The 14011-nt window shown below is 31.8% G+C and overlaps 2 protein-coding genes across 2 annotated transcripts; both read right to left on the bottom strand.

Annotated features, from left to right (window-relative positions):
- Positions 1-853: 853 nt before the first annotated feature.
- LOC123229287 (pentatricopeptide repeat-containing protein At1g12300, mitochondrial-like) lies at positions 854-2686 on the bottom strand. Its single transcript, XM_044654990.1, has 2 exons — positions 1280-2686; positions 854-893 (listed from the first exon to the last, which is right to left on the bottom strand). Exons 1-2 carry the CDS (start codon positions 2664-2666, stop codon positions 889-891), a joined length of 1392 nt encoding a protein of 463 aa, XP_044510925.1. The 5' UTR covers positions 2667-2686; the 3' UTR covers positions 854-888.
- An 8635-nt stretch (positions 2687-11321) lies between these two features.
- On the bottom strand, positions 11322-13970 carry LOC123229286 (pentatricopeptide repeat-containing protein At1g12300, mitochondrial-like). Its single transcript, XM_044654989.1, has 2 exons — positions 12408-13970; positions 11322-12021 (listed from the first exon to the last, which is right to left on the bottom strand). Exons 1-2 carry the CDS (start codon positions 13792-13794, stop codon positions 12017-12019), a joined length of 1392 nt encoding a protein of 463 aa, XP_044510924.1. The 5' UTR covers positions 13795-13970; the 3' UTR covers positions 11322-12016.
- Between the last annotated feature and the right edge of the window lie 41 nt (positions 13971-14011).

Below are 14011 nucleotides of genomic sequence, written 5' to 3'. Positions count from 1 at the left end.
ACAACTCTCTTAATCACTAAACACTAAATTTCAACCAGACTTGCATCTTCGTGTACTTGTTTGGCAGTTACTATTAAGAATAATTATTCCACGTAAACAATAAATCGAGAAGTAAATGTATCGAAACCTCTCAAGGACCCTCTAGTGATGGATCACAAGAGAGATTCCTTTATACCAGGAAGGCAGCATCATCATCGAAGTTCAACTTAGCATCAGCTACCACCAACTTCTTACTAGAGACTTCATCAAGGGGATTCATCTCTCCAAAGAAATAAAGATTCCCACTAACATTGATTGGTAAAAACGAACAAATGTAGAGACTATATTTATGTATGTATATTACAAGTAGCACTAAGAGTACACAGATGAGACATTCATGTTCATAACATTTCTCAATAGCATCATTTTGATCAGTGGCCTTGGGTGCTAAACCATCTACAACCTTACGAGCATCTTCGTCAGTATTTTCCTTTGAAAACAAAAATAGGCAACTGTCAGAAACAAAGATGTATACTAATACAGAAACTTGGTAGTCAAGCCAAATCAACAGAGATGAAGACAAAATCTATAACTTCAATTATATGACTTCTTCATTAATGGATTCACATAAATACAATCACCACTACAATGTTGGCACACACCTTTACACGGAAACTTTAACGTTTGCCAGGGCTCTCTTGATAAGCTATACTCCCCTGGAAAATGCACTTACTCAACAATCAACATCCTGTTGGTTCTTGGGTTGAAAAGGATGGTAGCAAATTCAGGACTTCACGATAATCTTCATGCTTTCCCAGTAAATCTAATATTGTTGAACCTATGGATGCATCTGGTTTCACATTTCTCTCTTTCATTTTGTGAAGAAGTTCCACCACTTTTAAAGTCTCATTATTCTGCAAGAAACCAGACATAAGCGTATTGAAAGTGACCAAATCTGGCGCAACACCATTTTGCTCCATATCTGAGAAACATTTACTTGCCATTTCTAACTTTCCTTCCTTACAAAATCCATGCATCATAATGTTATATGTAATAACATCTGGAACAAAGCCATTACTATGTAATCTGTTGAACATTTCCCTAGCAATATTGAGTCTCCCTGTCTTGCACAACCCATTAATGAGACAATTGAAAGTTGTGATGTTAGGTTGAATGTTTCGATTTATTAAAGTATGGAACAGTTCAACAGCCTCCAAAACACAACCATTTTTGCAATACCCATCAATAAGAATATTATACGTAAATAAGTCGGGAGGCAAATTACTAAGTTGCATCTTACCAAATAGCTTTTTTGCATGTCTGACATTACCGTTCATAAAAAGCCCAGATAGCAAGGTATTATAAGCAACAACATCTGGCCTAACTCCCTCTGAAGTCATTTCCTCATAAAGATTCAAGGCTTCATCAATTTTTTTATTCTTGCAATACCAATTGATCAGAGTATTATAGCTAACTACATTAGGTGTGCATCCCATACTCAACATTGCGGCTAAAACTTCCTTAGCATCATCAATTTTATTTGTCAAACATAAACCATCCATCAAAATATTGTAGCTAAAAACATCAGGCTTACACCCCATACTTGCCATGGAATCAAATAGCCTTCTAGCATCATCAATTTGACCTGCCAAGCAAAAACCACTCAAAAGTGTGTTATAAGTTATTGTGTTGGGACAAACACCTCTATTAATCATTAGTTGGAACAACCCATTGGCTTCATCCATCTTTCCATTGATACAGAGCTTATCAATTACCACGCTAAATGTCACCACATTAGGTTTTACACCTTCCTCCAACATCTCTATAAACAAAGTTTTAGCCTCCTCCCAATTAGATGTATTACACAAACCATAAATTAGAGTGGTGTAAGTAATCACGTTTGGATTAATGCCCTTGGTCTTCATTTCTGAAAACAGTTTCTTTGCCTTGTCTACTAACCCATATTTGCAGAGACCATCAATAATTGTAGTATAGCAAACAATATTAGGCTTACAAATGACACCAAATTCACCATTGCCGTTATTCATTTCTTCAAACAACTGAAGGGCAACAGTGACATTACCAGTTCTACACAACCCAGTAATCAAAGTCCCAACTGTAACCACATCCGGTCTACAACCAACCGAAACCATTTTCCTAAAAAATTCAATGGCCTTTTTAATCTTGCCCGCCATACAAAGACCATTAATCAGACTAGTAAAAGTCAAAGCGTTTGGGTAAAAACCCCTCCTAAAAATACTCCCAAAAACAACAAAACCATCAGAATCGCGGGCCATTTTGCTTAAGCAATCAATTAAAATGTTCGAAATAATGAGATCCCGCAACAACCCAGCTGAAATGAATCTCGTGTACATCACAAGAAGTTGATCAAAATGTTTTTTCTTAACAAGTGCAGAAAACAAAATACTGAAGGAAGACATAGCAGGAGTTGGGTGCATATGAATCATATAATTGAAGGAATCAAAAGCTTCATCAAGAGAAAAGTTACCTGACCTGCAGTTTACATGAAGGAAATTATAAAGTTGAGAATGGTGCTTAAGAGTGGAGAAGTGTTTGGGTGGTGATTTTGTGTGTTGATTTTGGGAAACTGAAGAAAGAATAGATGAAGATGAAAATCTAACATTGAAAGATGATTTTGAAGAAACAAGTGAAGTTTTAAGAAACATTTTCAGAGGACATTTAAAAAAAAAAACCCTAAATTTTTTTTTGAAACAAATCAGGTCGATTTGGGTTTATCAAATCATGAACTACATCTATAAGACATTTTACTTTAGATTTTACTGTCAAACATTTCTTGAATAATTGAATAATTTAATTTATTTTAAAATTATTTAATCATATAAACTAAATTGTACAAATGAATTAATAAAATTTATTTAGGTATATAATATTATTTATGTTTAATTATGTAGACAGCAATATGTACAGATAATAAAAATTCAAGAAATTTTAAAGATACACACAAGAATAAATTCTTGAAAATGAACGGCTAACACTGACGCATCCCATCAAACAAATCTAAACTGCAAATTAAAAGAAGAAACAAGCCTCATCTAATTTAATTTAGGCCAAAAGACATCCCACTGCTCTCAAACTTTCATCCATAATATTTTAAAAACTCAAATATCTGTTATTCAACTTTTGTTAAGTTTTCTATTAAAGTTAAGGGTAAAAATGTCATTTAGTTGATAATATTAAAAAAAATAAAAGTTTCTATCATTTCTTTCTTTGGTTTGGAAAACTAACAATTTCTCTTAATATTAAATTTTGAAAAGTTATATTTTCTCCTAGGGTTTCAAAATCTTCCTGATATTCTTTAACAACTAACGTTGGTTGAGTCATCTTTTTTTTCTACTATCAATGATGGATGATAACACCTTTCTTTCTCCCTTCGGTGACAAAGGCTTTCTCTCCGATGAAGGCTTCATCCGATGACAGAGGATTTGTCATATAGACAAAAATGAATCCCTTTCACCTGGATGATTTGTTGTCGTTTAGAAAAAGACAAGGATGATTCATTTTTATCTTTGTCTGGATGAAGGATGGCTAGACTTTCCTTCTCCATTTGGTGACAATGATGACCCAGAGATGATGAAGATGACGAAGAGAAGATAGTCGAAGATGGATTGGTCAATCACGAAAAGAGAAGGTAGCCAGACAGAGATGGAAGGTTGCCAAAAATTATTAACCATAGGGGGTAGAATATAATGTTTTAAAACTTAATCTTAGGGAGAAATTATTAGTTTTATAAACTAATAAGAAAAATGATATAAACTTATGTATTATTGATTAAATTACATACTCTATTAGAGAATCTTAATAGAAGTTGAATGATGAGTGAGTTTTTGAGTTTTTAAAACATTACAAATAGGAGTTTGAAGATGGACTAAACCCTAGATAAGAATAAGTTTTTTGGCCTTTAATTTATTATGAATAACATTTTATTTTCTCTCGGTTCTTAAGGGAAACAGAACAAATAAAGTGAAACAACCCTTAATGTAATCATGCAAACTTCTAATAAATTTTCAATGTATAAATATAAATAATAAAGAGAAAGAAAATTTAAAAAAAAAATTATCGATTCTCAAATATTTAATGGTAATTGGTAAGCACAATTGTTAACAAATAATCATACTTTTCTTAAATTTTCTGCCACGTAGATAAGAAAATTAAAGCATTGCAAGAATTTCATCTTTGAGCAAATATAATTTTGATTTTTATTCATTATAAAAAACACCTACAATTTACAAGTCATACTTTTTTCTTTTCCCTCTTAAACACGTTTGAGCACTTTTTCCTTTAATTAAAAGGACACAAACAAATTATACTATTTAAAAAATTAAAATAAAGGCCAAAGGACTTTTTCCCACCAAAGTATACTGATTTCTCAAGTTTCCCCTCGTTAATTTTGAAAATCTTATTTACCTATTTACGGATGGTTAAATTTAAGGGTTTCAAAGGTAAAATCGTCACTTTATCTGAAATATAAAAAAAAAACTTAAATTTTATTTTATTTTCTCCCCAAACCTAAAAACTAACATTGTCCTCCAATCAAAGTTTTCAAAAACAACATTTCCCCCGGTAGGATTTCCAAACTTTTAGATCTAATTTTTTCAATAATGGCCAAACATCTACTCTTTCTCTCTGGCGCCTTCTTCTTCCGGCCGTGCATCTTTTGACACTGTGTGGCGTCGTCGTCATTGACAAAGACAATGCCACACGACGTTGGAAGATGCATGACCAGAAGGAGGAGGCACTAGAGAGGAATAGTAGGTGTTTGGAGATCACCGGTCATCATCGAAAAAATTGGATTTGAAAGTTTGGAAATCCTAGGGGGGGAAATATTGTTTTTGAAAACTTGGGTTGGGGGACAATGTTAGTTTTTAAGGTTTGGAGGGGGGGGAATGATATGACTAATAAACTCAGTTAATTTTAATCGCCCATAAGTGGGTAAATGAGATTTTCAAAGTTAACAAAGGAAAACTTAGGAAATCAATATACTTTGGGCGGGGGGTGGGGGTGAATAAGTCCTTTGGCCTAAAATAAAAAAGAAAAGAATGCAAAGTATATCAAGCATATGAAGGCTCAAGCAATGTAAACACTATGGAGAAAAGTGGATGACTTGTGCTCAACTTGCACCTATAGTGGTCAACTCATGATCGAGTGATGCCAAAAAGAAAAAAATGAAAAGAGAAATCGTCAAAGAAGAAAAAAGAATCAATACCGAAGAAGAAGAATATAAAAAACCATTAAAGAAGAAAAAGCATCAACATGGTGAGATTAAGTGTTACTACACTAGTCAGATATCAATCTTGGGTAGAACAACAATCTAAACTCAAACTAGCTCATATCACATCTTAAACTATGAGAGACCATTTTCTCAATATTGCCAACACCAATCTCGAAAAGCATTCCCCATTCCAACCTTTCTTTTGTTGTCTTTAACTCAATTCTAGTAAATTCTTTCCTTAATTCATCCAAGACAAACTTTAGAATGATACTTGACATGTTACTATACTTAGTGAGCACACTCTATAGTCACATGTAGCTTTCTAAGGTTTAAAACCCAACTTCACTTCAACTTGGTTCAAAATCGTAGGCCCACTAAAATATGCAACTCAAAAGACTGAGTTCCAATTTGACATATCTAAACATTGGAATACCTATATTAGGTTGTTGTCAATATGATTAGAAATAAGGTTGGTAACTTGCTTTCTAATATGAAAGGTAAGCTTATGCTCATGAATACTCTAACTAATAGTTTCAAGAAAAATGACTATGTTGGACATACATTGTTTGTATGTGGAGATGAATGATGATTAAGACATAATTTGTTGACTAAGAAAATGTTAAGTTTAGGATATCCACTGATTCGATCTAGATTTGAGTTTCGAAACAAATGTCAATAAATATTTGAAATTAAAATCTCTGACCAAAGTATAATGTAAGTTATATGAAGGATGTTCATGATCAAGTGTTTTGAATATATCAATTGACGATCTGTATAGAATTAAAATTAGAGTTTTGATTAACCATAAACCTAAAATCAATCAGGATTAGATGATAGAAAGATCTTATCTACACGAAATGTACGATTGGAGATATTAAGTTCAATGGAGTGTTTCTTCATCTTGGTTTAAGGGCTACAACACATTGCTAGATATTTACCATAATCATTCAGTTTTCAAATGCACTTTTGGATTGTCCGAAAAAAGACTTAGGACTATGTCATGGTGAACTTAAAATGTCACACTAATAAACCAAACTTTCGAGAGTAAGGAGTAAATTATCTAGGGTTGGCTAACACCTTCTGAAGAATAATTAAAATTAGTATTAGATAAAATGTTATATGGGTACAAAAGTAACATTTTAAAAGTTAAAATATTTGTGAAGTGGAATTAGGGTAACTAATATATATAATTGATATACATATATGATCGTAGTTTAAATTAAAAATTTAAAGAAACCAATTAATAATTTCATAATTGTTAATTAGCCACTAACATAAAAATGGCTTATTAGTTTATCTTAAATGAACTAAGCTCATTTGAAACAAACTTTCTGTCACAAAAACAACATTCCTTTCTCTTCTCTCTACCCCACGGGTTTGGGTGTTTTTTGGGTTGGAAGTGAAACTTTTTTGAGATTCTTTAAAGTGAGAGGCTCCTTCTATCATCCTACATCAAGATTAAAGCAAAGGAGTAGGTAATCTTCTAACCTTCTCATATATGTTTCTTTTCATGCTTTCATTCTTGCTTTTATGTACATGCATGTCCACTTTGCTTTATTCTTCTTCCCCATTTATTTCAAACACTATGTCACTGCTGATCAAGAATTAAAATTTTCTCATCACATACATTAACAAAACACTTCACTTTGCATATTTACAAATAGCAGTATATTTAATAAATAAAGTTGCGTGTATAAACAAATATTATCAACTTATTTTTACAAACTGATATAATAATTTGAAATTGAATAATGTGATTGTTTATTTTTATCTTATTTTAAAATTATCCAATTATACGAATAAGTTAGTAAAATTTGTTTGTATATATATTATTACTCATGTTTAATTACTAAAACTATAATGTGTATTTTAAATCTTCATACATTGAACTTGAAATAGTATTGATACTAAACATAGTTAAAATTCAAAAAATTTTAAAAATATATAGAAGAATAAATTGTTGAAAATGTTATAAGTAATACATCCTTAAACAAATTTAAACTACAACCTACAAAAAGAAACAAGCCAAAATTATCTAATTTAATTTATTATAAATGTTAAAATATGAATAAATTATATATTTAGTATATTAAAATGTTTAAATAATAGATAAGTTTATACCTATAATAAATCTTATATAAGATAATAAAAATTAATACAAGCAATATACAATAATATAAAAAAAGAAAACATATATTTAGAATATTTGTTAACTTAGGAAATAAATTATTTAGAATATATTCGAAATCTATTCAAATATATTATAACCGAAATAATATATTTGAAATATATTCTAACACCCTCCTCAAACTTAAATAAGCAAATAATATAAAAAATAATACATATTTTAGTTAGGCTCGCTCACGCCCTTGCTTTCATATATGAGAAAAGTGGAAAGATGAATTTATTAGTTTGAATACGCTTATGTCTTCACTTATGTAGAAAGTGAAAAGATGAGTTTTTAGCTCGAACATGGTCACGCCTTCATCTGTGTAGAAAGTAGAAGGATAAGTTTAACAGATTCATGTATTCACTTATGTGGAAAGTGGAAATATGAGTTTGCAAACTTAATGTTCGTTTAATTGACTTTGCAAACTCATCTTTCTACTTTTCACTTATGTGAAGGCATGAGTGAACCTGATAAACTCATCTTTCTACTTGCTACACAGATGAAGGCATAAGCGTACCCAAATCTTTCCACTTTCTATATAGGTGAAGGCATAAGTGTGTCTAAAGTAATAAATTCATTTTTTCACTTTCCACAGACATGAAGACGAAGACGTAAGTGAGCCTAACTAAAATGTTAGGAGGATACTCATCTCTAATACCATGTAAAAATATGAATAAATTGTATTTTTTGTATATTAAACTATCTGAATAATGCATAAATTTATACCTATCATAAATTCAATATAAAGAAATACAAATCAATATAATTAATATACAATAATATAAAAATGGAAAACATATATTTAGAATATCTATTAACCTAGGAAATAATAATATATTTAGGATATATTCTTATATATAAAATAATATATTCGAAATCTATTCAAATATATTCTAACCAAAATAATATATTTAAAATATATTCTAACAATAAATAATATTTTCTTTTCTAGGTTTTCTAAGGGAAATAAAAGAAACAATCATCTAATTTAATTTAATTTAATGTAATCACGCAAACTTCTAGTAAATTTTCAATGTATAAAATTAAAAAATAATTGAGAGGAAGAAAATTAAAAAAAAAATTATATTGATTCCGAAATATTTAACGCTAATTGGTAAGCAAGCTTGTTAACAAAGAATCATACTTTGCTCAAAATTTCAACCACATAGATAAGATAATTAAAGCATTGCCTAAATTTCAACTTAGAGTAAATATAGTTTTGATTTTTATTCATTATAAAGAACACCTACAATTTTCAAGGGGATATTAATTAAAAGGCCAAAAGACATATTCCCACCCAAGGTATAGTGAAATCCCTAAGTTATACCTTCAAACTTTCAAAAACCTAAATACCCACCAATGAAATAATTTCTATTAAAAATCTCAGTTAAAGTTAGGGGTAAAATTGTTATTTACTAATAACTTTAAAAAAATTAAAGTTTTATCACATTTTCCTCCCTCAAGTTTTAAAAACTTGCAATTTCCCTCTACCCAAAGTTTGAAAAATGACAATTTTTTTCTAAGGTTTTTTTCTCTTCTCCCTAAAGAAAAATCTTGTTTTCTTTATATAATCTTCAGCTATTTAAAATAGTGATACAAATTTACGTCTTCCTCACTAGTTTAAACTATTTTATGCACACAGGGTTTAGTGTTATAAATTGAGGATGTTGTGGGATCAGGCGAAACAGAGGACAAATTACGTGTCTTCCATTCCAAACACCATGTCCAAACAGAGATCAGTATGTGTTTTGGGATGCATTTCATCCAACAGAAGCTGTCAACATTTTATTTGGAAAGAAGGCCTTCTCGGGCGACTTAAGCATCATTTATCCCATGAACATACAGCAACTTGCCAATCTTGACATTGGACCCAATTAAGAAGAATTTAGAATGAGAGCCATGCCCATGCATGTAGTTGTTTCAGTTTTTAGGGCTTGTTGTAATCAGAGGAAAGTTGGGATTGTGGTTTTTTCTTTCATAATGCAGCAACTTTAATTTGGTTACCCTTTGATGGATTTGTTTCCTTTGTCTTTTAGTATAAACGAATGTTTGGCTCTTAGATTGGACATATCCTTATTTATTTCTGCTGTAGTAGTTTAATATTTTAGGGAATTATGATGTTATGGCTAGCAGCCTTTCATAATTCTATGTATAAAGCTCCACCATATCTTCAGTATTCATAGCGGCATACCTGTACCTGTTGAGTGATGGGTTCCACGTCAAGTTAAAAAGGTCAAATGACCATGTTCCACCCAAGGTGTAATGGCCAAATAACTATGTTCCACCCAAGGTGTAATGAACTTTGTTTCTGATACTTGAAAAATAAATTAAAACATAAAAAAGTAACATAGTCTAAAAACCAACTATAACCTCAGTGTCTGGCTCTTTCTCTCAAAAACACAACTCAAATTAGGTGTCGTTGTTACTGTTAAGCCTCAACATTTCTCCAATGGGTTGCTATCGCTTTTCTTTATGTAACTAACTTTCATAGCTATATGTCTCCATTGTTATAGTTAAATAACCAAATTTAAATTTTAATCAACCCTGATTGCATAATTTAATAAATGAATTATTTCAAAATAAAAAATTAAATCGGTAAAAAACTTCATTCTACCCAAGATTTCTCACATATTGTGTGTTTTGACATGTATATGAAAACTATCAATTACCCCCCAACATAAAATATCCATACCCCCATGCAGTACATAATGTAAAATATCTATAGGCCCCCACACATAACACATTATATACCCTATATTTTCAATTAGAGTTAGATTCGAAACAAGTTTACAAGCTTTATTAATAAAACTTAATGATTAAATGCTTGTGCTGCTGAAATAAATCGAGTTGTTAATGTAATGGCGTCAACTTAATAATTAAATGGTTGTGCTCTTGAAATAAATCGAAGAAGAAAAGTATTGGAATAAATGGTTGTGAAAGTATTGTGGTATCCATTGTCAAACTTCACTTAACTGAGGAAGAGAAACCAAAAAACAAAAAAGGTGGATGCCTTATGGTTCACTGACAATGGAAACTAAGGGTGGTTCTGGTTTAGTTCATTAAAGTTAACATAGTAAGATGCAGCTTTTCTATTTAAGAAAAGTAGAGCCAAGAAACAAAAAAACATACGCTACTAGTGATGTTACGAGCTCCAATGTCCAACTTGGATGAATTAGAAGTAGTTTAGAACTGTTAGAGTCATAGGGACAAAGATTAATTTAATTGAATATGTTTTTTTGATAAGTTTATTTGGATTATGTTACTTTTAGGTGTTATATACATTTTAATAACGTTTTGTTGTTCTCTTTTTTCGCTTTATTTTCTATTGCGTTTCAAGGTTATGGAGTATCATGTTATTCAAGTGGATAGATTCTGATTTATGCTAGTATACTTTGTCGAGATTCTAATAGTGCTCCACTTAGTGCTCCACCACGCTTAAGGGATTTGTATGATTGCCATTAACATAATTAGTGTGAAATGCAGCTTTTTCTATTGGCGGATATATGTATAATTGAAGTCATTTTTATTATTTTGTAAATGTGAACTTTATAATTTCTTTTTTATTTATCTTTTTGGTGTTTGGTGGGAAAAGTTAGTAACTACTTTATAACATCATGCAAAGTGAGAAACTACTTTATAATTTGTTGCACACAAGTGTTGTTGACACCATAATTAATAGTTCCTCATGTACATTTATAATCTAATTGTTGATGATGCCGAGAAGAGACTCTAATTTTGACACAAGCCTCACAGACAAGCCCTATTTTCAGTGCATGAATTAAAGCAGAAGGCTAATTTGTGTTGTGTGATAGCAGTAGTCTTCCACTCGCAATTTGAAACTCCATTCTGCTAGCAAACTTTAAAAGCCCATTTTTGAGATAACTGAACTTAGGTACCAAAAAGAGCAAAGAAATCAAAGGATGCAGAAGAAAATCGCCAAATTAATCAGAAGAATTTGGTTGCCATATAGAATATCCAAAAAGCACCACAACTCTCTTAATCACTAACCAGACTTGAATCTTCGTGTACTTGTTTGGCAGTTACTATTAAGAATAATTATTCCACGTAAACAATAAATCGAGAAGTAAATGTATCGAAACCTCTCAAGGACCCTCTAGTGATGGATCACAAGAGAGATTCCCTTCTACCAGGAAGGCAGCATCATCATCCAAGTTCAACTTAGCATCAGCTACCACCAACTTCTTACTAGAGACTTTGTCAAGGGGATTCATCTCTCCAAAGAAATATAGCAACTTGGTAGTCAAGCCAAATCGACAGAGATGAAGACAAAATCTATAACTTCAATTATATGACTTCTTCATTAATGGATTCACATAAATACAATCACCACTACAATGTTGGCACACACCTTTACACGGAAACTTTAACGTTTGCCAGGGCTCTCTTGATAAGCTATACTCCCCTGGAAAATGCACGTACTCAACAATCAACATCCTGCTGGTTCTTGGGTTGAGAAGGATGGTAGCAAATTCAGGACTTCATGATAATCTTCATGCTTTCCCAGTAAATCTAATATTATTGAACCTGTGGATGCATCTGGTTTCACGTTTCTCTCTTTCATTTTGTGAAGAAGTTCCACCACTTTTAAAGTCTCATTATTCTGCAAGAAACCAGACATAAGCGTATTGAAAGTGACCAAATCTGGCGCAACACCATTTTGCTCCATATCTGAGAAACATTTACTTGCCATTTCTAACTTTCCTTCCTTACAAAATCCATGCATTATAATGCTATATGTAATAACATCTGGAACAAAGCCATTACTATGTAATCTGTTGAACATTTCCCAAGCAATATTGAGTCTCCCTGTTTTGCACAACCCATTAATGAGACAATTGAAAGTTGTGATGTTAGGTTGAATGTTTCGATTTATTAAAGTATAGAACAGTTCAACAGCCTCCAAAACACAACCATTTTTGCAATAACCATCAATAAGAATACTATACGTAAATAAGTCGGGAGGCAAATTACTAAGTTGCATCTTACCAAATAGCTTTTTCGCATGTCTGACATTACCGTTCATAAAAAGCCCAGATAGCAAGGTATTATAAGCAACAACATCTGGCCTAACTCCCTCTGAAGTCATTTCCTCATAAAGATTCAAGGCTTTATCAATTTTTCGATTCTTGCAATACCATTTGATCAGAGTATTGTAGCTAACTACATCAGGTGTGCATCCCATACTCAACATTGAGGCTAAAAGTTCCTTGGCATCATCAATTTTATTTGTCAAGCATAAACCATCCATCAAAATATTGTAGCTAAAAACATCAGGCTTACACCCCATACTTGCCATGGAATCAAATAGCCTTCTAGCATCATCAATTTGACCTGCCAAGCAAAAACCACTCAAAAGTGTGTTATAAGTTATTGTGTTGGGACAAACACCTCTATTAATCATTAGTTGGAACAACCCATTGGCTTCGTCCATCTTTCCATTGATACAGAGCTTATCAATTACCACGCCAAATGTCACCACATCAGGTTTTACACCTTCCTCCAACATCTCTATAAACAAAGTTTTAGCCTCCTCCCAATTAGATGTATTAGACAAACCATAAATTAGAGTGGTGTAAGTAATCACGTCTGGATTAATGCCCTTGGTCTTCATTTCTGAAAACAGTTTCTTTGCCTTGTCTACTAACCCATATTTGCAGAGACCATCAATAATTGTAGTATAGCAAACAATATTAGGCTTACAAATGACACCAAATTCACCATTCCCGTTATTCATTTCTTCAAACAACTGAAGGGCAACAGTGACATTACCAGTTCTACACAACCCAGCAATCAAAGTCCCAACTGTAACCGCATCCGGTCTACAACCAACCGAAACCATTTTCCTAAAAAATTCAATGGCCTTCTTAATCTTGCCCGCCATACAAAGACCATTAATCAGATTGTTAAAAGTCAAAGCGTTTGGGTAAAAACCCCTCCTAAAAATACTCCCAAGAACTACAAAACCATCAGAATCGCGTGCCATTTTTCTTAAGCAATCAATTAAAATATTCAAAATAAAGAAATCCGGCAACAACCCAGCTGAAATGAATCTCGTGTACATCACAAGAAGTTGATCAAAATGTTTTTTCTTAACAAGTGCAGAAAACAAAATACTGAAGGAAGACATAGCAGGAGTTGGGTGCATATGAATCATATAATTGAAGGAATCAAAAGCTTCATCAAGAGAAAAGTTACCTGACCTGCAGTTTACACGAAGGAAATTATAAAGTTGAGAATGGTGCTTAAGAGTGGAGATGTGTTTGGGTGGTGATTTGGTGTGTTGATTTTGGGAAACTGAAGAAAGAATAGATGAAGATGAAAATCTAACATTGAAAGATGATTTTGAAGAAACAAGGGAAGTTTTAAGAAACATTTTCAGAGGACATTTGAAAAACAAAACCCTAAATTTTTTTTTTGAAACAAATCAGGTCGATTCGGGTTTATCAAAGCATGAACTACATCTATAAGACATTTTACGGTCAAACATTTCTTTTTCAATATATAGTTTCTCTTCAAATTTCCCTTTGAGCAGCTCTACAAATTTGCATATTTAAAAACAGAAGAACTAACTGATTAAAAGTTAAAATTTA

This window comes from Mangifera indica, chromosome 11, assembly GCF_011075055.1.
Source record: "Mangifera indica cultivar Alphonso chromosome 11, CATAS_Mindica_2.1, whole genome shotgun sequence".
NCBI lineage: Eukaryota > Viridiplantae > Streptophyta > Magnoliopsida > Sapindales > Anacardiaceae > Mangifera > Mangifera indica.
The sequence above is the reverse complement of the archived record's forward strand: the minus strand, read 5'-3'. Positions and strand labels throughout refer to the sequence as shown.